The sequence below is a fragment of the Eptesicus fuscus genome, chromosome 1, assembly GCF_027574615.1.
Source record: "Eptesicus fuscus isolate TK198812 chromosome 1, DD_ASM_mEF_20220401, whole genome shotgun sequence".
Taxonomy (NCBI): Eukaryota; Metazoa; Chordata; class Mammalia; order Chiroptera; family Vespertilionidae; genus Eptesicus; species Eptesicus fuscus.
Window position 1 is genome coordinate 2,976,659 of NC_072473.1, and position 26,269 is coordinate 3,002,927.

General features: G+C 39.4%; 1 protein-coding gene across 2 annotated transcripts in view; it reads right to left on the reverse strand.

Moving 5' to 3' along the window:
• The window catches only part of MID1 (midline 1), a 99,627-nt gene that overhangs the window by 61,791 nt on the left and 11,567 nt on the right, over positions 1-26,269 (reverse strand). For both annotated transcript variants that reach the window (XM_008156588.3, XM_028132774.2), the window contains exon 2: positions 369-464. In XM_008156588.3, the coding sequence (XP_008154810.1) occupies positions 369-464 (96 nt within the window). The remainder of the gene's footprint in view (positions 1-368; positions 465-26,269) is intronic.

Sequence of the window (26,269 nt, forward strand, 5' to 3'; positions counted from 1 at the left end):
TTTTACGCCATCCAAGTTTGTGGTAATTTGTTACAGCAGCCAATACAATGCCTTTTAAATAGTGCTTTTTCTTGGCTGTTCTTTGTAAGGTTGATTAAAATCTACAATATTAGTAATGCTAAATAAAATAAAGATGGATCAGGGAATGCTGTGATAGGAGTGGGGGGCAGGACAAAGCAGTTAGTTGATGGGGGAAGTGCGTCTCTGAGGTTCTAGTTCCTTCCAATTTCACCCATCTTATATATTTAGCTCCTGCAAAAAAAAATCTAATTTTAAGAAGATTCCAGTTTTAAAAATATAAAGGGTGAGGGGATAAAAATCGTGGCCCAGCAATTTTCACATGGAGCACACTACACAGAGCTACTCACCTCAACGTGTTGACAGGTTTGAATGAGTTTAGCCAAAAGCGTCTCCAGTTCCGTGTTCCTCTTAATAAGGTTGGTGAGGTTACTCTCTAAGTTTTGCTGTTCAAAAAAGAGAGGAAGAATATTATTCTGCATACTTTTAATATTTTACTATACAACACTCATACTAGGGAAAACTGGTACATTTTTTTCAGAAACCTCAATGAGATCTATGCAGTTTCAAGGGTTTATAGATTCAAACTGGATTGTGAAAAGGTGCATTTAAAAGAACCCTTAAAAGATGGTCAAATTTCATTCTTTTGGTTCCTGTTTCTTGCATTAACTGAGGCATGATTAACTGAATGATTAGTTTAGGTTACTTCTAGGTTGTGAACTAGGAAGAAAGGAGATCATTGAATTTCTATTCCTTTATCTGAATCAGAAATGGAAATAATATAAAGAATATATCCCCACATCAAATCAACTACTATTCGATTGAACCCGCAACCTTTTTGGTGTATGGGACAATGCTCCAGCCAACTGAGCCACATCAGCTGGACAAGGTATGCTTATTAATCTAGTGTTTATCCTATTAACAATTGTTAAAAAACAACAACAATTGTTGAAATTTCAATGACCACATTTTTCATTTCCAGTAGGTTCTTTATCACATCTTCTTATTGAACTACCTTATGTTCATGTTCCCAGGAAGCAAGTCCCTCCATAATTTCAAGAGAACTAAACATACTTATTCTTAAGCTCTTTTGAGAACAGGCAATTCCTATTTTCCTGTGTTTGCATACATTTGCCATGAATCTGATTTTATCTTGTGTCTTGCAATTTTTGTCTGACAGCTCATCTGATGTGAATTTTGTTCCCTGTGTTGTGGTTTGGGGATTGACATAGCCCAACCAGGCGAGATGCCCACTCTGTTATTGGGGTTTAAGGTTGTTTTCCCAGAGGGGGCACTCTCAGGAGACACCTATGTTCCATAGAGGCACCGATGCTGGTTTGACTCAGTGCCTCACCTTCCTTCCATGAGAATTCTGCTGGCTCTAATTCCAGAGAGGGTGGAAGTTAGCCTTTGGGCCTAGAGTGGCCTCCAGGAGTGCAGGGTGGCACCTGCCATGTGCAGGATACACTGCACCATGTGTCCCCTCAGGTCCTTGCTGCCCCAGCTTATCTCTACTTCTTTTGAGCAGCCCAGCTCCAACCTCCCTTCACCACTTTGCATTTCCTTTCCCTTCTGGTTTTTAGAGACTTTCCACTTATGTTTAAGCTTGGTTATTATTCTTTAAAATCCATTTAAAGTATTTTATCTATAATTTTCATATGTTCAGAATTCAGAGGAAGGTTTTGTGCATATTTCACCTGGACAGGAAGACCAATACAAAATCTTTAATTTTGGCTTTGAAACACTCAAAGCATCTCAAATATAAATATTTTAAGGGAGGAAAAAATGATTGTTTCTCAGTTAAAGGATGAGATATTAAAAAATTGGGGAATGAACCAGACACAGTAATTTAGGTGCAACTTAATGATTTCATGTTTGCATAAAAAAACACACACAAAACACACGACACAAAACCTGGCTTTCAAATACTAATAACAACAACAAAAGCCAATGTTTTCCTACTGTTTGGATTAAATGAATTACAACCATTAGTCACTTTATGGTTAGAGACTAGAGCATAATTTTGAGGCATTCCATTATTCAATGTCCTTTGTTTAAATATGACTGCTTTATGGTATATTTGTCAACTTCTTTTGGTATGTCAATCTTCGGGAATCATTTTACTTTTCTTTTTGGCTGACCCTTCAGAGCAGGAAATTTCTAGGGAAACACACCATCTAACGGTTTACAGTTCAATTGTCATAGGTATGACTTTTCTAAAGCTAGTCAGCAAGAGAGCCAAATAAATATAGTCTAACACATTTCGGTTTTACAAACATCTGCCTGCTTCCCCCTCCCTTGATGAAGTATACATCATGTATAAAATCTGTTTTTAATCAACGAATATATAGACGAAAGCCTGTGGTTTAAACATATTGACCTATCTAGATCCTTGGGGGTTATTCAAATTTAAATAGTACAAGTGTTACTGAAGTCCGCAAAGAATTACCGAGTCAGTCAGAAGTATAATAAAGGGAAATGAAGCTGGGAGGGAGACTGTTTCCGAGAAATACCAAAGGGACTGACAACACTTTTGAAGAGAGCCTGGGTAATGGGAAAGGAACAAAATCCAGTCCTCAATGAACCATGCATCCAGAAGCTTCCACTATAGGGACTTCTGTGGAGTTTTCTAGAATTTAGCTGTATCACTAACATCCTGTGTGGTGGTCAGCAGGTCCTATAACCTCTTGATTTGGACTGTGCTTTGGCAAAAGAGAGATAATACATTTTGGCATAAGAGTCTTGGGACTAAGTGGATATAAGTATCTATTTCCCTATGGATATCTAAGGAGTTCTACAGAGTCCCCGCCCCCTAATGGTTTGAGTTTCCTGTTCTCACTTTGAGAACATCACTATATTTACATCTCCTCACACGGAGCTGAGCTTGGTAGGAAATCTAAGGAGTCAGGCATGCGTGACCACCCATGTGGAGTGAGGAGACTGGAGTTACCATCCCAGCTGAATTATCCTGGACAAATGACTCTTGGGCTGAGTTTTCCCATCCATAATGTATGAATAATGATAAACCTACCTATCTGTGCTATTGTGAAGATCAGAGAAAATGAATACATACACCACGGGACTATACAAATGTTTGTTGAAATCATGGATTTCAACATGGATAAAACATTCAGTTTGGTATCAGTATCAGACTCTATAGGGCCCAACCTGATGCCTTAGGCCAGTAGTCGGCAAACTGCGGCTCGTGAGCCACATGTGGCTCTTTGGTCCCTTGAGTGTGGCTCTTCCACAAAACACCACAGCCTGGGCAGGTCTATTTTGAAGAAGTGGCGTTAGAAGAAGTTGAAGTTTAAAAAATGTGGCTCTCAAAAGAAATTTCAATCGTTGTACTGTTGATATTTGGCTCTGTTGACTAATGAGTTTGCCGACCACTGCTTTAGGCAGTCGCTGATCTCAAGCTGGCTGGTGACTCTTGGCAGCAAACAACTGTTCCTTTCAGCTCTAGGGCTTTCTCTGGCCCCAGGCAGGGCAGGCGGGGATGCTGGAGAGGGAATAAAGGGAGGCTGATGCTCCTAGGAGCAGCCCTCAACCAGCAACTACTGGCAGTTGGTGGATGAACATCCGAGGTTCCTCACTTGCCAGAAGGGACTGCTTTGAGTCCTGTTATGTCAAATCTCCCAGAGAGCTCCACTGGGAGGAGCCCAGGTGCCCACAGCAACAACCTGTTCATGAACATGCCTTCTTTCCTTCCCGTCTCCCTGACAGATGCTGCCCAGGTCACCTCCCAATTTGAATTCTGAGTCAGGGTCTCCTTCTCAGAGAACTCAACTAAACCCTTGTCAATAAGACAACCTAATCCATTATTTTAAAGTATTACTTCTTATGAGAAGTAATAGCCAAATTAATAGAAGATTCTATTGCTTTTGAAAGTTATTTGCAAATATAACAGATTGTTTTCTTTCCTCACCTTCCCTCTTTCTACCTTTTTTTATAGACTCTAAACCAGAACGATCACTAGAACTATGATGTGAGCTATAAATGCAAGTCACGTTTTCAATTTTCTAATAGTCGTGTTAAAAAATATAAAAAGGAACAGGTAAAATTAATTTTAATAATATATTTTACCCAACTCAATATCCAAAGTATTATTTCGACATGTGATCAATAATTCCCTTTTCTTTCTTTTTACCAAGTCTTATGTGTGTTTTCCTCATATAACACGCCTCAGTTCCATCAGCCACATCTCAAACACTCAACTGCTGCCTGAAGCTAATGGCTACATCCCTGGACAGCACAGCGTTAGAGTCTAGAACGGGGCTCAGCAAACTTTCTCTGTAAAGGGCCAGGTAGTAAATATTTCAGGCTTTGTTGACCATTTGCTCACTATCACAACTACTGGATTCTCCTGCTGTTTTAGTAAGAAAGCAGCCATAGGCAAGATGTAAATGATTGGCAGGGCTGTGTTCCAATACAACTTTATTTACAAAAACAGGTGGCGAGTGAGAGCAGAAAATAATCCTGCTACCAAGGAGAGGGCATAACAAAACCATAGTATGTATTCAGTACCTGCTGTATACCTATCACCGCTTAGTCCCTTCCCACTATAAATCCTCAAATATTCATTGTTGGAACAGTTAGCATGGGGAACTGAAGATTCATTGGACAACCCTCCTGAGATCTAAGGTAGTAAATCAACTAACTAGTTAGTTCATTTAACAACTACTATCGATTGTTACAATAGTGCCTTCTACCCGTGCGGGCTTTTCTCATTGAGTCTGAACCCACGAAGAGGGGCTTGATGGTTTAGAAGCATTCTAAATACTATGTAACTCCTTCAGACCACAAGATTGCTGGGAAGGCAAATGTCATACTGTTGAACAGATTTTTATAAACAGGGGTTTATATAACTAGATAGTCTAGCAATGGTCATTGATCCAAACTCTATCTAGAACCAAAGTCACATTGCTCCTAGCCTTAATTTACTAATTCATTGTTTCCCCACACACACACAGAAGTCTTACTCTGCGAAGGAACAGAATGTGCTAAGGCTATTTGTTAGCTGGATAAGGCTTTTATAAGTGGGTAGCTATTTGATGGAATTCAACATGCCCCTCCCACAACCATCATTAAAGAAGAGGAATATAAATAATTCAAGATCATCCTTCTAAACGTAAAGGTGCAAGGAGGCAGATTTGATTTCTTACTATTGAGCAAAAGACTGGGTAAAGGTCAAATTTGTGAAAGACAAAGTTGTAAAACATGTGTTTCTTAAGAATGACGTTCTCCAGTATACCAGTACTTTACACAGAAAGGATAATTAATTTGTCCTATAATGTTTGTTCTTAATGCCTACACTTCTAATGCAGTTTCATACTCAACCTCCTTTAAAGTTGATCTGAGTTGATAATTTAACAATCCGTGGGAGGGCCAGTCTCAATACGAGCCTGTAGGCATGGATGTGGACACCAGCCGAGAATAGTAAATCGAAGTTAACAGATGAGCTTTGTACTTCTACATACACTGATACCCAATCAAACAGTAAGGTAAGCAGACAAAAATACCCCTAATTTTAGCCGTTGGGGACCTGTACCTAAGAGTCGGGTTGCAGGGAATTAATGACTTGTCATGGAGCACTACTATTAAAATGTATGCCTGAAACAGGAGATTTCAGTAATTCCTTTCGGGTTTGTCCAGGCCTTAAAGAATGTTTGCCCTTATTCCGAAGTCAATGCTTCAGAATGTCTTTAAAGTATAATATTAAGTCTGGATACCTTTCAAGGCAAACACAGATCTGGCTTGTTTCATTCCATCATATTCATAGCGACATTCAGGAACTGTGTTTGTAGCCTGACACCCAACACCACCGCTCCAGCACAATCAGGATATGAACACGTTGAGTGCCATAAGCCATATATTTCCTCCTAAGAAACTTGAATCACAACCCTTAATATGAAAACACACCCGTATTAACACATGCCACCTGCATAAAAGCAGAAATTCTTTATATGTAACTAAACTCTTAAGATGTTTTAATTACATTGCGGGAGTTTAAGGCTATCTTCAGGTTCAACTCATAACAGACCACAAATACGTTTGATTTATGTCGGTTTTATTTCTTAATGCCTTTTTTCATTGGTTATGATACTTAACATTTCCAAATGCCCTAGCAAGATAGGTCGCCCAGGGAACTTCAAAACATAATAAAAACCCAATCTGCATACAAATTTAAGTCTAGTGTTCCATGGACTACAATTTAAAGCCATTTTGATATGTGATCGCATATTTACCTTGTCAGGTTTTATTTGATATTTCTATATTAACTCCACAGACTCAGCTCCATAGGATTATAAGTTCTATCATCAGAAGTTTAGTGTTTATTATTCTAATCTGGTAGTCAATAATACACAGAGAATAATTTTTAAATACCGTTTATGGTTTAGAAGAGCTTTCAAATTTTAAGGAAGATAAATAAAATCTTAGTAATGTCCATTTATTTATAATTGTAGCAGCTCCAATGACAATGACTGACTTACAGGTGTTAGAGATGTGAATGGCCTTTTCTGTTCACTCCCCACCCGCAGCCCTATTTCTGCTTATAATAAGAGAGCGAGCAACCGGCCAATAGACACATTTGTTAGTTTTGAGAATCGATACTGAGTAAAGGAAGCTGAACTCCTAAGATGCTTTGAAGATATCTAACTTAAAAATAATGATATCCACTACCAAGTTCATGCCTGTAGATGAACGTTTCAGAGAAAATGACTCGAACTTCTATCAATTGAATATAGAGGAAGCATTTGCTGAGATTAGAGCGTAGGTGGAAGAGCGTAGGTGGGACTAAGTGGCAGCTCTCCAGTTGCCTTTCTGCTCATTCGCCCCTGTTCGGGGTTCTGGAACCCTGCTCAGCACAGCACTCGGGCCTGCACCAGTATATTCACGGGGCCGACTCAAGAGAATATTTGTCAGTCTACAATTAGATGGTGAAAGGATTATAAAAATACTGGAAAACAGACTAATAGAAATTTATCTTTTCTCAAATGAAAGAATTTTAATTTCCTAAACCAGGGGCCTGCAAACTACAGCCCGCAGGCCAAATCCTGCCCACCTGCCTGTTTTTGTCTGGCTAGCCAGTTAAGAACATTTTTTTTTACATTTTTATATGATTTTTTTAATCCAAAGAAGGATAAAATTTTGTGACACATGTAAGGTATCTGCAATGCGAATTTCTGTGTCCATAAAGCTTCATGGGAACACAGACACTCCCATGTGTTTATGGGCTGTCAGCTGCTGCTTCTGAGCTGCAATGACAAGAGTTGAGTACCGGCCCTTCCCATAAAAGTGACGTCACCTTGAAAAAATAATAAGGTCCATGAAAAATAATCCAAACACTTTTTATTAATTAGTACAGAATATTTTCTTGGTTGGTCCAAACCCTTTAAAAATTTTAATTTAACTCAACTCACTTAATATTTTCAACCCATGCTATGACAGTTCGGGAATATGCCTAAAATTTCAATCATTCAGGTAACTCAAAATTCAAAAGAATATCCTTTTTTATCTCTTTTTGTTGGCTATCACAGTAAGTTTTAACTTGTAAAAGAAAAAAATAGCATTAATCGTGGGAAAAATATAAAGTCTGAATAAATTCCTCTGTCAGCATGTGTTCAGGAAAGCAGAAGATTCAGACTGGGAACGAGTAAGAAAGGCTCTTGAGTTGGATGACGGTTGCTATCGCAAGAGTGAGTAAAGAAGGCACCGTGCAAGGATTAGTTAGTTCTTTCCATTCTGCGAATAAGTATAAAGTGTTGGGTTTATAAGTGCACAAAATGTGGAATTACTCATTGATTGCTGTTTCCATCAATTTTATTTTCCTTTGTTCTTAATTATAAAATACACCTCAAAGGGGGGCTTAGAACACTAGATAATTAATGTCTATAAAATCCCCTGATATTGATGGATGTCATACACATTGTTTGTATATGTCACTTCAAGCTTTACTTCCTCCATCACTCAGAGATTGAATGATTTTGATCGTATCCCCCTTCCTCTGTCTTAAGTAGATGATGACATTGCCAGATACTCATTAAAGAACATGTCCTGGCCTTTCTACTTAAATAGGGTTTTAATTGATACCATCAAACATTTTTACCAGATTTGAATGTCTCATGGTGGATGCTTAGCCTTCGATGAATGGAAATACATTTTTTGTTTTTAAGACACTGTGGGAAGATCAAATTTTTTTTTCTAAGTCAGCACTTTAACACTCTGCAGATACTTCATGTTAGGTGAAGTGAATGTACCGAATACATTTTAAACTAATTATAATTGAGTCTTTGATCTAACAATTTTGCATAGGTAACTATGATTTGCTCTGTTTCTATAGCAATATTCATCTCCTCAAATTTTTCGGTTTTAGAGGAATATAACATTTTTGTACCAGCTGGTAAAATGATTATTAAAATTGAACACATTGTCAGCTTTGCTCTGGAATTTGTGGCGTTCCCAGGGAAGATTCTTATTGCTCAGAAAGTTCATATCCCCATCTGGGTGGTGCAAAAAGTATTAAAGCCACGGAAGGTTATACTCTTTGACTCAAAAAATAGAGTAAGATTCTATTCCATCCCAAGTGGGTTTGGTCTGTTAAGAATTTACAAAATCAATGCTATTGTAGGAAAATTCCCGTTTGGGACAGCCTAGAGAACCAAAGATGAATATGAAGGCATGCCATCATATTTCAGCCCTGAGTAACCATCAAAGACAGAGTCTTCTTTGGGTTTTAAATGTTTGAATCTCAAATTCCTTGAATTCATTGCATCCTTTGTCCCTGACTTAACCAGCTTTATTCAGCCATTTCCTTCTCATTTAGTAGCACTGACACTGCCTTTGTCCAATCAAGGTAATTTGGATTAAGTTGAAATTAAAGAAACACGACGTTATGGAAAGAAGAAAGCAAATGATGACCGTCCAGGTGAGTGGTTCCCACACGGGACTGCACACTGAGATCACCGGAGCAACCATGTTGGTCCACACCCACTTCCCGCCAGAGTCTGAATTACTTAGACTGGGGTGAGGTCCATGGATTGGGATCTTTCAAATTCCTCAGAAGATTCTAATGTGCAGCCAAGTACAAGAACTACCGCTCAAAATGGAGGAATCAGGTTGCTAAGTCATTGGATCTGTGGTAAGTGAACAAAAATTAGTAATTTATTCAATTTACTAGTGTTACACTTTAAGATTTATATGGAATAAAAGGAATACTTTTGTAATGTAGTGTATGTACATGATAAGTACAGGAATAAAATTATATGTAGAAGTAGCTAGAAGGGTGAATTTTTATGAATTTATGATAGGAAATCTCAGGAACTTTACAAAAGAGTGCTTAGCAAGGAATATTGATTATTAGCGTTAAGCAATTCAGAGGGTTGTTGTTTTTTGTTAAATATAGGGGAATGCTTTGTTATATCATTCAAGTATTCCCAATGTCTAAAAAGAACTCCTGAATGGTCCCCTCAATTTATCCTCTGCAATAGTATTAGTCTCATACAAATTTGGTTTATTGATTTTAACAATAATTATTCCCCAGAAATGTAACAGATGTTTACAATTCAACAAGATTTTTTTACACAGTAAATCAAAGATTTAGGGGAAAATTTTAAGAACTCTGATGACAAAAGAATAGATTCGCTGCCTACACAGATTCTTTTAAAAGTCAACTCAGTGGAGTGAGGGCATGTGCTGGGGGGTAGGGAAGGCCGGGGGAAGGCCAATGGGAGGGGGGGGAAGGAGACATATGTGCTACTATTTGTAATACTTTAAACAATAACATAAAAAGTCAACTCAGGCAATACAACTGCCCCGAAAAGTAGAAACTCCCCTGTACTCTAAAAGGTAAAATGCAAAGATTTGCAATGATGGAAACCACAGCAATAACATCTCATTCCTTCCACTTTGTCCATAGCATTGTTTCTGTGATGGATGGCCACCTGTCTGCTGGCAAAAATAAAAATAAAAATCTGGAGAGGTAATTATCTAATTGGCGGTGCTGTACCAAAAATTATTAAGCAATTTCCGAGTTGGTTTGTGTATATATGATTAAAGACAAATTAAGGGGCAACGTATTACGGAAATGAACTAAGTCTCATTTCCCTGGAATACATTTCAGTTTACACGTACCATGTTTTGCGAAAGAGGAAGCCGAAGAATAAATGTGGCTTAGAAAAAACACACACAAAACTTAAGCCATTTGGTTTTAACCCAGTAAGAGAAAACTATCCACTATTCAGAGAGCAGGGAGGAGACCTGCCAGTTTGAACAATTAGGACTTAGAACGTCTCCTCCGGTCCTGCCGTAGAGTCCAGAGTGGAGACCAGTTCTCAAAATGGAGCGTGGCCAGCAGCAGCAACCTCCTGGGGAGCTGGTTGGAAAGGCAAATTCTTGGGCCCCACCCCAGACATGCTGAATCAGAAACTGTAGAGGCGGGGCCCAGCAACCTGTAATTTAGTAAGTCCTCCAGGCAATTCTCCTGAGCGCTCAAGTTTGAGAACCACTTATTGGAATGTTGGAACATTCTTCGGGGGGCGGGGGGGGGGGGCGGGATTACAATGTTTAAAGAGAGGAGAAGCTGGGGAGGCTGGTAAGTGATCCCTGTACTGCTCTTGGCATCTTCCCTTTCTCATGGACACCTTTGGTCCAACTACTCAGTCTTTGTCATCAGGCCCTATTCTTGGGCCTCTCCCTAGCTCCTTCAGTCTCTGCTGAGGAACGGGAAGCACAATGGAAGAGAATGCTGGCCAAGACATGGTGGGAAACAGGCAGCACTGGAGACCTGGGGAGGTGGGAGGATGTGACCCAATGTCTCGGCAGAGGGGAGGTTTGGGAATAGATGTGCACCTCCGCCAACCATGCTTTTTACCTCATTATCATTGGCAATTCTGAATTGCTTTTTCTAATAAAAGCACAGATAGAACTCAGATGTTCAGAATGTTCCAGAAAACAAAGTCTGGGTGAGGTTGCCCTGGTGTATTCTCAATTATTTATAAATGCAGTTTTTTTAAAAAAAAATGTAAGTGGTGTTGAAAGGGGGAGAGGGCAGCCAGCCAGCAGAGGACCCACACTCATCTGTTTATGATGAAAAAGTAATGCCCCCCCCCCCGCCCCCGACTAGTTGGAGTCAGTGTACCTCTTTAAGATTTGGCCTGACACAAAATGTATCGAGCTGAAAGCAAAACTGTTACACGTTACTCTCAGGACTTTTTAGTGTGACTTTTGTCATTTGATTTTCATATATCTGTGACCTGGGTTGACCACTGTGATAGGACACTTCAGAGAGGCAGAATGCTAACATGACATCAGAGACAGCTCAGCAATTAAAGGGTGATGGGAAATCCTGTAGTGGCCTTCCATTAACCACTGTCTTTCTCCAATGTGTTACTTTTATTTGAATGAACTATTACTTATATAGCTAACAAATACATTTTCGAATCAAACACATTTACTATAATTAAAGGCAGACTTCAGCACTGAGTAATTTTGACTACAAGTGAGTTATTCACCAGAACATGTTCTTTCCATCTCCAAACAATTATGACAAAATAGTGACCTCATAGATACATATTCCCTCAGCAAACATGAATTCTTTTACAGCTTCAACTTTCTCCTCTGTCCTGATAATATTCGAATTTCCACCTCAGATCTCAACTCTGACCTAAACTTTGTTTCTCATTCCCACATCTAAAAAAAAAAAGCTAAACGTTTAGCTTTGATGCTTCCCTTTTATTTTAAACTCAACTTTATTTAAACTGCATCATCTGCCCCTTTGATATTTCTTCCCACTTTCTAATCTTCACAAAGGGTACTACCACTGTCCAGGTTAGAACCGCAACGCAATCTTAGACTCTGACGTCTTTTTTGTGCCTTCTACCTTAATCACTCTCTAAGGTTGTTTGTTTGTTCATTAAAAGACCCGTTGGCTTCAGCCTTCCCTTTCTTCCCTAGGTTATCACTCTAACCATCTTCTTCCATGAATTGCTGGTTTTCATTCCTCTATTTTTTCCCCAGCCAATTGGGTCCATGGGTGGCCACCAAATTAACTCCCAGCAAGCTTGTATAACTATAACAACTTATTCTCAAAAGTCTAAAAGCTATTCATTCTTAAAGCATCATGTTCAAACGCCCGAGTTGGCATTCCAAGTCCTCAAAATGACAGTACATCTAGAATTTGTTCAGTAGAAGCTAGCTGTAATTATCACTACCCTGAAAAATGAACATTCAACTTCAGTTACACTGGATTCCTTGTCAGTCAATAACTGCCATGTCAGTTGCTCCTTCAGAATCCTCCATTGTATCTTTCAACCAACCTAGAATATTTTTAAAAATATTTTTTATTGACTTCAGAGAGGAAGGGAGAGGGAGAGAGAGAGAGAAACATCAATGATGAAAGAGAATAATCAATTGGCTGCCTCCTACACAGTCCCTATTGGGGATCAAGCCCGCAACCCAGACATGTGCCCTGACTGGGAATCGAACTGTGACCTCCTGGTTCATAGGTCGATGCTCAACCATTGAGCCACACTGGCCAGGCAACCCAGAATTTTTTAAATTCCCCTACAGCCATGGTTTGCCGCTCTGTTGACTAATGAGTTTGCCGACCGCTGCCCTACAGCATCTCAGAATCTAGCAGACGGCTAGCTGTACAAATAGAGGTACGAATAAATGCTTGCTCAATAAAAGAGCACGTGAATAATATTAATGCAACTAAAGATTTTCTGGCTATAATAGAAATCACATAAAGCTTAATCTTAATTCTATTTCAAAATTGGATGGGATTAAATCACACTTTTCTGAAGACGTCAATACATATTTGAAACATCAAGCCAGAGTTCACTATACTATAAAAACACTTTGATTAAATTAGTTTCAGAAATTGCTCTCTAGCCAAGGAGCTATCTACTACTCACTGGATCGGGTAATAAACTTAGATCATAGGTGCTGACAGGTGTAAGATGATTTATTGAATTGTAAGACAAGGAATTGTGAAGCATTACTAAGAAAATACACACTCTCTTCCAATGCAACATTATTTTACTTAACAAAAGCAATTTAGGAGGAAACTGTACTATTAAAATAGCAAATGCTCCCCATATATCTCTAATTCTATATATTAAAAATAATCCAGGAATGAAATCATTAGATCGTGTTACTGGCTCTAGATCAGACAGATGACTAAATAATGATCCATCTCTCTAAAATAAAGCTTTTCTCTGTCTGGTAATAATCAGAGAATTTACACTACCTGTGACCTCCAATACTTCTTCAACCACATGTTAGCACTATGATTTCTATTCTTTTATTTGATTTTTCTTTGCAATGCTATTCCATTTTACATAATGATAACTAAAGAAACTGAGCCACATACTTAACTTTCTCTTCATGATTAAACTTGAATAGTTTCCTGAATTTCAATATTTAACCAGTTTATTGAAAATTAACACTACTTTATAGCTATAGTTTTCCCCAATAACCAATTGAATTTTTTAAAAATAAAAAACATGCATCTGCCCTAGCTGGTTTGGCTCAGTGGATAGAGTGTCCGCCTTCAGACTGAAGTGTCCCAGGTTTGATTCTGGTCAAGGGCACATGGGCAGGTTGCAGGCTCGATCCCCAATAGGGGGGGGGGGGCATCCAGAAAGCAGCCGATCAATGATTCTCTCTCATTGATGTTTCTATCTCTCTCTCTCTCCTTCTCCCTTCCTCTCTGAAATCAATAAAAATATATTTAAAAAACAAAACACATGTATCTAAGGGGACCTCCATGTTGGTTTAATAAAAAATAGCATCTTTGGTGCTCAGGACACAAAGGTTTTCAATGTGCCCTGAGAGAGGTTAATATAATTATTTCACAATATATATGTGGACCAGCTTGGAGGTGTACCAATCAGAAAGATATGTTTTGTTTTGTCAAGATGGATTGGTATTGCTGGAGAACTTGATACTCCTGCTCTTGGGTCTCTAGTTTCCAAAGAGTAGTCTTAGACAAGATCTTAGGTCTGGAAAAGGGAGCCCCTTACCAGCCCACTCGAAGATGATATGCCAAAGAGTTTGATTCTGGCTATAGCCAGCCCCTGGGGTCAGACGGAGGCTAAAAGAGAGTGGGTAGGTGGGTTCCTGGCTCCTTGTGAAATCCAGATCCATTTACATGAATCCTAATGCCTGTTTAGTTCCTGAGACTTTACAGAAGAAATCAGGGCCAGCAGTTATTGGACACCACAACACTAGAAGTGGCTCTACCACACCCCTATCAGATAGATGACAGATAGGGTGACTGGGCTTCTGTTCCCCACCGCTGTGCATGTGCTTTAGTAGATGGGAATGGAAGCTCAGGTAAGAGGCAGACCTCTAGATTCTGCTTAAAGAACTTTAGAGAGTAGGCCCTATTAGAGGGCCTTTGGAAGGTTCCAAGATCTGGAAAATTTCCAAATTCTTCATAGCACCACGTACTTATGAAATCAGTCCAAAGAGTTTTGCCCATGACCTTAATCTGGTCCTGGGCTGTTAGTATTCTACACAAATGGTTCTAACCGTCATCTGCAGAATGATCTGCAGTTCATCCAAAGAGATTCAGAGATAAACTAGCTCAGTTACAGAGCCTGATTCATTGCTTTAGAGCCATGGTCAGCAAACTGCGGCTCACGAGCCACATGCGGCTCTTTGGCCCCTTGAGTGTGGCTCTTCCACAAAATACCACGGCCTGGGCGAGTCTATTTTGAAGAAGTGGCGTTAGAAGAAGGTTAAGTTTAAAAAATGTGGCTCTCAAAATAAATTTCAATCGTTGTACTGTTGATATTTGGCTCTGTGGACTAATGAGTTTGCCGACCACTGCTTTAGAGTATGAGAATCAGTTTGTCCTTGATCATCTGAGACCAGTATCCCATCATTGGAGTCATAGATCATGAAGGTCTATTATCCCAACTTAGATGATTCCATCCAAGCTGAATATATGGTGTGGGTAATGAGAACCCCACCCAAATAGTCAATTTGGTGAACATTAAATCAACCAGTGCCCATGTTCCTTAGTAACGTATACTGAGACTCTCCCTGCCTCTTCTTATAGTTAGAGGACTTCAGGTAGAAAAATTCTATATTTTAACTGGAAAAGTTGGGGGTCATCTTATACGCCCAGTTGTCTTATACGCCGGAAAATACGGTACTTTTGAAACCCTCCAAAGTTAGGTATTTCCACTAGATTTTCCAAGCCTAAATAGACTCCCCTGGACTGTGGCTCATTTATTTCCAGGCACCATTTTACCACTCGGCTTAAGAGTCAAATTTATCAGGGGAGTTTTATCACCACTAATAGAACCTAGTGTGGACAATGTTCTTATGACATAGAATGGAATTTGGCAAAACTCAATGCCCATTTAAAATAGTTAACAAACTTCTGAATCATATAAATTAAATCCTTCATAGAATTTTCACCTAAATTAAACATTACAAATGTACAGCTGGAAGGCATGTTTAAAAAAACCTCAACTGTATACATTACAACCATTAATGTGTTTTGCAGATTTTTTTAAAGGCTGGGATGAATCCAAATTGACCATGTGTATGCTGTCTTTGGCAATCATATGGTTTTCCAAAACAATTATAAAAATAAAAGAAACATTTGGTCATTGCTACTAGTATATGCAATGTCTCCATAGGGTACTTTGTGCTATTGGAATAAATGCTCGAGACCTTTAAATATCTTGTAGCTCATTATTTACCAATGTCTGCCAGTTGTAAGAAATGAAAAAGTCATGATGAGGGCTGGGGTGGGAACTTAAGAATTAATTAATGTGGTGAATAACATCAGAAATAGTGTCTAAACAAAAAGGTGAAGAATAAAAGGATTGAATTTGAACATTTGCTGCTCTAAAAATTTTATTTCCTTCAACTATTATGAGTTTTTAATGAGAATTAAAAATTTTAAAATGACCATAGATTAAATATAGCAGCCAGGTCTACTGAATAGTAACCTCCTTAATTATAAAGGTATCTGTGTGCTAATCTTAATGTCTCCCTATCTGAACATTAAGTAGTGTCAACAAATGTTTGAATGGCATTAGAATATACATGGACATTGGTGGTGGGAGTACTGAAGTACTCCATTCTGTTCTACTTCAAAACATTTCAAAGCTACTCCAACCATGTCACATACCATCATAATCACATCTGAGTTTACTTTTCTTTCATATTAAAAAAAAGAATTTGTAGTGCAATTCAATTCCATTTCATTAAGTGGAAGTCTCAGTTCGACTACCATGTACCAAACATAAAAATTTTCCCCATATGACACACTCACTGGTATATAAATGTTCACCATCCTACCCACACAGCAGAGCCTGCATACTTCTAATCTATTTTGAAGTGTGTTAAGTACTTGTCAGCGTAGACAGATCAAATATTGACCATAAGATAAACTCAACATCTTTGACAATATTCATTTTCACAGCCACACAAACTCAACATTGGGAGCATGCATGCGTTCTCAAATCATCATTGGTCCTAAGTTCTCCATGAGTTACTCTTGAGTTTATCTGATTTGAAAGTATTTGGTCATTCTCCTACCCCAGCTGGAAAGGTGAGCTAGGATGCGGTAACAACTCATTTGTTTAGAACTGGAGAAGGCGATTCATTTTGTACACAGCCCTCCTCACACAATAGGGATCATGGTAGTAACAAAAATAGTAGTAGTATACTACTAGTAGTAGCAGCCATAATAGCAGCATAATAGAAGTACCTCAATAGCAGTAATAGTCATAGCAGCTCCCTTTTAGTGAACATAATACTACATGCCAAGAATTTTGCATAGTTTATCTCTCACCCTCTTAATAATGCTATAAGGAATGTGTTCTTACCCTAATCTTTACTGATGGAGAAACATACTCAAGCTCACTTTCCCAAGTTCACACAGCTGGTGAATGCTGGGGCATGGCCTCCAAGCACAGTTCCATTTGATTCCAAAGCCTGTTTCCCCCATACCATCTGACTTCTGGAGTAGATGCATGTCTTGATTCTTATGGCATTGTTCTCTAGGATGTCAATTACTTTCATTCATTTGGTTTGCTCCCTTGTAACATCTCTAGAGTACAACATATTGTACTGGTTTTACAAACAGATGCCAAAGAGAGTCAGTGCTTCAAAGGAATGGTTGGTTGGAATTTGCAAGATTACACTTAAGGGAGAAAAGGAAATAAGGAATATTCTTCATCTAAGTGACACTGGTTAGAACATAGAGGATTTGAAACCTCAGTCAACACTAACTGCACCACAGAGAAGAAACTCTTCTGGGAAGAGACATGCTTGGGACTGCTTGCCAGGACTTAATTAAAAGACTTTAATTCAAAAAATGCTTTGCTACCATGAATTGAAATCCTTACTAGAAGACTTTTCAGAAGAAGGGAAATATTGTTTCATTTTAATGTTCAACTCACTCGAAATAAAACCAATTCTAGGCCACTGACCTACTTTAGAGTTTCATAAACAATAATAGGACTGAATCTAACTTAGGGGTAGAAATATATATAGTATTCCCTATCATTATCTCTGATTACCACCGTTTTCTCCCAAACTATTATGGGTTAATTCTTATTTAGATCGCTATCAATTATTGGGAGATCTGTTTACCCTGATGAAGGTTTGAATCCAAATTTGTAAGGAAAGGATAATGGACTAGCTCAGAACAGGTGAAAATGGTGCTGTCCTAAATAGTAAAAATTCAACGTAATTATAAACTCGACTTTGTGAAATACAGGCTACCCTTTTAAAGATGAGTATTAGATCAGTACATATGCACACCTTGACTTACTTCAGGATTTTAACAAGAAAAATATCTGGGTATAAGTGTAAGCCAAGGTAGAGAATATTATGGAAAGATTCGGCCCCTCTTTCTTTAAGAAAGGTGGTATCTTGAGCCCAGATGAATGAGACTTTCAACATGTAGTAGGCTATCATGATACCAGCTGACAAACTCTGAAGGTACTTTTGGGAGCCTGGGTCTTGTGTCTTACATGACTGAAAGAAGATAAAATCTTGTTCTTCACTCTTTGCTCAGTCCACAACCATAGAAGGGCTCCTATTTTCCGTCAGGGCATCCACTGATCCTTTAGCCTGCCAAAGGGATGAAAGTCACACCAATATTCAGGCCACAAAGGAAAAGGGGGAAAGGGCCCTGGTAAACATCTTCCAAATGGGACAAGATGATCATTTCTGGATGAAGGAGGAGGGGAGGGGAGGAGAGGAGAAATAAGGAAAAACCCGAAATAATGCCAGTTTATTGCACTCAAACAATGCTGACTTTGTTTTGTTTGGTTGATTTTTTAAAAAAAACTTTTGTTTGCTGGTATATAGTAGTCAGTGATTCTCCTATTTAGTTTTTCTTTATTTTATTTTCTTCTTTAGTTCTGTTTGGCAGAATTGGCTGCTGGAGTAAATAAATAAATACTGGAATAAGTTTATGGTTTAGATATCCAGAATTTTTAAAAAAATACTGAATATTGACAATGTATTTTCAATGGAACTCCCACAGAATAGTATGTCCTACAGGGACTTCCCATGGTAGCTTAAGACTATAAGATAAATAACCACGCCCATGAAGTTGTGTCCTCTGTCCTGCCATGACCTTTGGGACATGCCTGAAATGTTCTGGCATTACACGCACTGCTTGCTGTCTTTTATTGCATGGAATTTATCACTTAGGAAAAATTTTTAAGCGACCCCCCAAACAAACCCATATTGAGCAACAGTGAAATGAAGAATAATTGCCTCAAATTTTGGGAAAAAAAAAAAAACACATGTTCTGAAATGCTTTTCTTTTCTTTAATGAAAATTATTAGAATTTGAGCAATTTAGAAATCATCATTCAAGGGTTTGGTGGCATTTAATGACCTTGCTCTGTCTTGTTTATAGCTGTTTTTTCAGTAATAGGGTGATATAAACCAATTTTTTACAACATTTTCTATGTCTATTGTCCATCCTACAAAGACAACCTCACTGGCAGAACTTACCTGGATAAAGATCAGTTCAACCTTTAGCAGATCTTTTATCGCCTACCACTCCCTTGTCAGAAAAAAAAAAAAACGTTTGGTATTAACTCATATCACTCATCTTCTAGAACACTCCTTTGGAAAACTGTTATTTCCTAAAATCACTTAGGGCTATATAACTCTCAACAGCACTGGAAAAATGACTCTTCCCATGAGCCTCAAGAATCAAAGATCAAGGCAGCAGTCAAGTTTTACTAGGGTGGAGTAAGCAAAGTGGAGGAAGCAAACTTAGATATAGCTGTCCTCACATTCATGGGGGGATAAATTCATCCTCCAGTGTGTCCCTCCTCTTGCGTTTCTCCTAACCTCACACACATCTGTAATGAAGCCCCAGGCTACAGCCGAGGCCACCTTTCGTCAAAGAGCAGAATAATAATCACAGCACTAAAGATAATAACTTATCACTGTTTGTTGAGGGTTTCTGGAGTACTAGATATTCTACTCAACCCTTTAGAAGCACGATCCATGTATTCCTCACATGAACCATGAGAGGCAGTTATTAGGACCAGTTTTATAATTTGGAAACTCGGGTTTAGAGATGTTCAGAAGACTTCTCAAAAGCAACTATCTGAGGCAGAGACAAAACTGAAACTGAGATCTGTGAGAACAGAGTGTGGAATCTCAGAGGGAAGGTGGGGAGGGTGGTGGGTGGGAGGTAATCAACCAAAGACCTTGTATGCATATATGCATAACCCATGGACACAGACAATAGGGTGTTGAAGGCCTGGGGTGGGGGAGGGGTAGGCTAGAGGAGGTCAATGGGGGAAAAGAGGGAACATATGTAATACTTTCAACAATAAAGAATTATTTTAAAATAAAGAATTAAAAAAAACAAAAGATGTTGAAAAATGCCCCCCAAAAAAATCTTAGGGGCTGTAAATTGCCTCTAACCAAATATGATTCAGGAAAACTAAATGCCACGAGGGTTACTGCACAAGGCCTCAGAGAAACCGTGCATCTCAACCAGTTTCCAGTATCTTCTAAAACTTGTAAGTCAATGACCACGAATGTCATAGAAATAGGCAAGGGGGCGGAGGGGGGGGAGAATATGATATAAGCAAAAATGATGAAAATGACCTATTGGTATTATGCATGTTATAATTAGTATGGGTAGGCCTTATAAAGTATAATCACTAGTATTTATGTGGTCAGATGGAGTATTAGACTACTTTAATCTCCTGTGTCCCCTCTAGCAGGTCCCCCTCTATGCTGCTATTATCTGTGATGTCTCTCTCTATAACGTCATTGCTTATAATGTCATTCTCCAATGTCCCTTCAGTAAACCCAGTTCAATGATGGCTGCAGGAAGGGGGGGCATCATGGGGGGCAGCATAAAGTGGGGGATCCCAGGGATGAATAAAAGACACTTCTTTTGGGAGACAAATTAATTTTGTTTCACCATCTCTAGTGTCTCTCCATTCTGAGAGAGCATTGACAACGCAATTTTATCCTTGTAAATATGACCATAATTTTTTTTTTCAGAAGAGGAAGCACTTTTATCAAATGTATTGTTTATAGGCACAACAGGGAAGAGATGAAATCACCTTCTCTGAAAAATATAGATAACTACCGAATACAGATAAATCAATCTCCAAGGAAAATTACTAGATTCAATGGCTTTTTGACCTTCCAATAAACGTATTTTTTTTTTTTTTTTGTGATTGAGTTTTGGAGGAAGGGTTATACAAATAGTTAATAAGAGCCAAATACAGCTCTCCACATTCATTGTGATGGCTTCATGTCTAGAATGTTGTTCTTACCCCATGGTCACTTCCAAGGACTCCTAGGAGGCATCTTTAGCTGTCAGATATAGCGTTATTCAAATTTGCTCAGACTTATTCAAAATATCCCCTCCTCGGTCATCAGCATAATGACGAAGAACTAGAGATTTACAATTGATTTCTTCACTGCATCAAAAGAAAATCAGGTCCCGGTTTCCTTAGCAGAATGGATTTTTTTCCCCTTCTTGCTTTGGTATTCTGATCACATTATCGTAGTTTCTGATTTGCCAGCTGAAAAATCTCTGGGGCAGAAATACTATGGATTGGTTTATATCTTTAGAATGGAGACATTGTGATGATCATTACCTTAAATTTGATAAACTGTCTGCAAAATGACAACCTCTCATAAGAACAAAGATAATGAAAATTGTCCAGACTAAGATACTTGTCTTAACGTACATACAGGTATTTATTTAACTTCTACCCAAACTGCATATGTTACAGACACTGCCTGGAACAGGAAGACTGAATTAAGCAGAGCAGTCACTAAAGGTTGGTAATTTGTGATCTAAGCATATGGGTTGCCACTAATAAACTGTGAGGCCTCAACCAGGGATTGGCAAACTATGGTCCGTGGGCCGAATCAGCCAGCCACCTGTTTTGATCATTTCATTGGCACACAGCCACGTCCATTTGTTTATGTATTGTCTACGGCTGCTTTAATGCCAGGGCAGACCTGAACAGTTCCAGCAGAAACCTTAGGGCCTGCAAAGCCGACAATCGCCCAAGGATATTTTCCCATTGATTTTTAGAGAGAGCGGAAGAGAGAGGGAAAGACAGAGAGAAAGATCGATGTGAGAGAAACACAATGATTGGTTGCCTCCTGCACGCGCCCCAACCAGGGCCCTGGCCGGGGAGGAGGAGACTGCAACCGAGATACATGCTCTTGACCGGAATCCAACCTGGGACCCTTTGGTCCTCAGGCTGATGCTCTATCCACTGAGCCAAACCGGCTAGAGCAAGTCAACAATTTTTAGTAGTACATGGCTCTTGTACAACGTTTGTTAGCTCTTGCCTTTATGAATTCATCTAGGTCTCAGTTTCCCCGTTTGTAATTGAGAGGTTGGGTAAGATTCAAGTTTTCAACCAAGTTTGAAGACCGGAATCACTTGGGGAGTTTTGGGGAAATCCCAGGGCCTGAGCTTCGGCACCCCAGAGGATGTTGTTCCACTGGGCCCGGCCCCTGCTCAAGGTGATCTATGTGCAGGCAGGGCGAGAACCACTGGACTAGACAATGACAGAGGTCCTTCCAGCTCAGGGCTTTCACAACATGAACCTCTTGTGAAATACACAGTATCTGCTTGCAGAAACAAACACGGAAATCAGGCCTAAAGCACTCTGGCCTCAGCATTGAAGACTCACATTTGATTTATGCCATTCCAAGTCTTCAACTTCAGGAGTTTAGAATCTACAGTTTTGCACAGATGACGTTGCAGAGCTATGTAAACATAAACAGTTCCTTTGGAAGACAGATTTAAAACAGACTAAGAGACTTAATGAGGAACTTTTGATCTATGGAAATGATTCACTTTGAATATATCACAATTATACCCATTATACATCAAATCTAAGCCATTTGGGCGAACATCTCAGCGGCCAGCCTGTTCTCTGCAGACTTCCCACTCGGTAGAAAGCCTCAGGCTGTCTGATACAGACAGCTACACCTGCAAGGTAGACCTGAACATGAGCGGCAATAACTAGGAAATCTGGGGATAGCTGATAGCATCAACTGTACCTAAATCATGTTTTGGGAAAGGATTAAAGAATATTTAATAAGCCTTTGGAGGTTTGAATATTGCTGAAACAGCCCGAAGGATGGCATGTGCGGGCCCAGGCTGCTCAAGACAGGCCAGGCGCCTGGAGGGGGGGAGGGCGGGGAAGAAGCCTGCCAGGCACAGAGCCTTGGGGTGGCTGCCAGCCTGCCACTCAAGGCAGCCACAGATGGCGGGAGGGGGATCCTGCAAAGGCTGGGCTTTCTACCTCTCCAAATGGATTTGGTCTGGAGGTCACACAAACAAGGCAATGCCGAAGAGTGAAGTCGAGCATTTCCCTTTGCGCTGCCGGCAAAAATGCTTTGGTTCAGTTCAGGGTGTGTCAGCCTTGGTACCACTGACATGTAAGGCAAAAGGATTTTCTGCCACGGAGGATGGGCTGTGCCTTTAGGATGCTTGCAGCGTCCCTGGCCTTGACTCACTCACTAGATGCCAGTATCAGCCCTCTTGACCCGCAGCTTGTGATAACAAGGCAATGCTGTATTGCTAAGTTGACTCTAAGGCAGTGGTTCTCAACTTTCCTAATGCTGCGACCCTTTAATACAGTTCCTCATGTTGTGGTGACCCCCAATCATAAAACTATTTTCGTTGCTACTTCCTAACTGTCATTTTGCTACTGTTATGAATCATAATGTAAATATCTGTGTTTTCTGATGGTCTTAGGTGACCTTTGTGAAAGGAGTTGCGACCCACAGGTTGAGAACCGCTGTCAGGGGTCGCCTAAGACCCTCGGAAAACACAGATATTTACATTACGATTCATAACAGTGGCAAAATGACAGTTATGAAGTAGCAACAAAAATAATTTTATGGTTGGGGGTCACCACCACATGAGGAACTGTATTAAAGGGCCGCGGCATTAGGAAGGTTGAGAACCACTGCTCTAAGGTCTTCATGAGTTCTCATCATCCTGCCTCAAAATGGAATTAAAGATAACTTCACTGAAACACAGGGAACAAACTATATACACAAAAAGTGTGCATGCGGGGGCGGGGATCATGTATATGTATATGTATACAGTATATGTATACAGTGTGTATGTATATGTATACAGTATTTTGTTCTACCTCTTGTGAATGGCAAATATTTCACCATCCCTGCCTGAACTAAATTTTTTAAAAAGTCAAATGGTCTTTTTTTGTAATCAGTGGGGAGCAATGTGTAGACTCAAAAATGAATGCAGAGACTTGAAAGGCAACAGTTTGCTTGCTTATGTATTCAAAATTCCAGAGAATGGCTGGTGGGCTATGGTTTTTCTTTTTTTATCTGATGGACAAATTCTACTGACATAAGAGACTATAATCTGATTAAATTATTATGAGCTGTTTCATTTGTTTCAACAAGTATTTACTGCTGATAAAATACCTTGTGGTTTAAAAAAATGTTCCAATCACTGAAAATGAGTAATCAGATACAAAAGAACTATAAAATACACTCTCTGGGCTTGAGAAATGGACAAATGATTGGGGCAGGAAGGCTTGTGCCCAAAGAATGTCTATAAAATAATATGGAATGGAATGATAAAGGAATGGTAAAAATGATATGGAATGTCTGAGATTAGAGAATGTTATGGAAAGCTATGCCAGGGTAGCTTCAATGAGTCGAGAGTTGGTCCTTTTAAGAACAATCTGGTCCTGGCCAGTGTGGCTCAGTTAGTTGGAGCATTGTCCCATGCACTGAAGAACAGTCTGGAGTTAAAAGAGGGAGGGATGGAAGGATTGAGAAGGGAGGTTATTCACTTTTATTTATATAAACTTTGGATTGTCGGACTTCTTAGAAGAATCTATATTGTCTTTATAATTGCAGAAAAGGCTTCAAATTTGGAATAAAGAGGGGAAGAGATGGAAGCCCTCAGGGAATAAAACAGTAATGGGGAGAAGACCCACTCTCTTTTGTCCAGGGCTTCCCAAGAGTCAAGCATCACAGGGATGGATCCTAAAGTATTACCTCTGTTATACCCATGAGGAAATGGGGCTTAGAGAAGCTGGTTTTGTTTTTCCCTCCACCTGAATTCACACAACTCTAAAATGGCAAGGCCAGAGTGCAAGTTGAAATCAGATTCCAAACCCACTGCAGAACTGCTGAATCAGAAACTGCATTTTAACAAGACCCCTGAGTGGCTCCTGCCTGCATTTATGTTTGAGACATTCTGGTCTAAGAAACTCATTTATCTTGTAACATAGAAGCTACACCTGAAACCTAGATGATCATGTCCACCAACGTCACCCCAATAAATTTGATTAAAATAAGTAAATAAACTCATTTAAACTTACAATTCTCACTGGTAAGCAATCCTAGAAAGAAGGGTGGATAACAGACCCAAAAGCTTTGTTATTGACTAACACGTGGTGACCATTTTCATTTGCATCCATGCTTTGCCAAAAAATAACTGAATATGAATAAGAACTCATTTAGGTCTCTTAAGAGATTTGAAATGTTAAACTCATAGACCAAGACTCTAAATGTTCATTTTTAACCCGGGCAAATAAATAATCACAGTTCAAGTGATGAAATAACTTTAGGGATCATCAGAGATTCCTTCATTCCTTCATTTAGCATTACTATAAGTAAATAAAAATTATTCCACATGGATTCCCCTACTTCAGCTTTGTATTTTTACTTCTTTGTTTGTATTAGAACCGAAAACAGTTTATCTTCGATCATAATCACCACTTCAAAGGAAACGTATTCGCTCAGTCCAGGGAGCTCTTGTGTCAAAAGCTAATCAGAAATTATTTTGTCTCTCCATCATCCGAGCTCTTTTTACTTCTTGCTAATTTCTTGAAGTGTGGCACGTTTGCATCACAGTTCCTTCTACCTTAATCATAGGTGATGCTTAGTTAGGGGCATGATGGGGTCCCTGGGTCTGAGCTCCCAAGCTTCAATGTCTCTAACCATAGTTAAGCTACTTAATTTCCTGTGGCCTCATGTTCTGCTTGGTTAAGAGGTTCCTATTTGCTGCGCTTCTCCCACCCACTAGATGTTGGGCTAGACACTTGGACCTATATATTATCTCATTTAATCCTCCCAAGATCCCTAATGAGCAGGTATTATCATTCTCATATTTTTGCAGGAGATACATGGTTGTTCCAAGGATCAAATAATACTTGAAAGTGCTTTGCAAACTGTCAATCTGGAGATTTACAAATGCTAGTTATTACTCTTGGTAATAGCTGGTTCTTGGTGTTGAATCCACAAATACCCCTGAACCACACCTCAAAACAACTTAAAGCGGCATCTTGAAAGATAACTCCTCCTCCCTTTACTACCACCAGCCCTGGCCTGTAAGACTTTCTTCTAGAAGTATGGAGCAGCATGATAACCTTGCCTAAAATGTTCCCAGATGAATTTCCAGAATAAAAGAGAAACTGGAACCATTCCACTTAATGAGTTGAACATTATTAATGGGTAAGACCATTGTTTGCTGGGACCATCTAGACCAGTGGTCGGCAAACTCATTAGTCAACAGAGCCCAATATCAACAGGACAACGATTGACATTTCTTTTGAGAGCCAAATTTTTCAAACTTAAACTTCTTCTAACGCCACTTTTTCAAAATAGACTCACCCAGGCCGTGGTGTTTTGTGGAAGAGCCACACTCAAGGGGCCAAAGAGCCGCATGTGGCTCTGAGCCGCAGTTTGCCGACCACTGATCT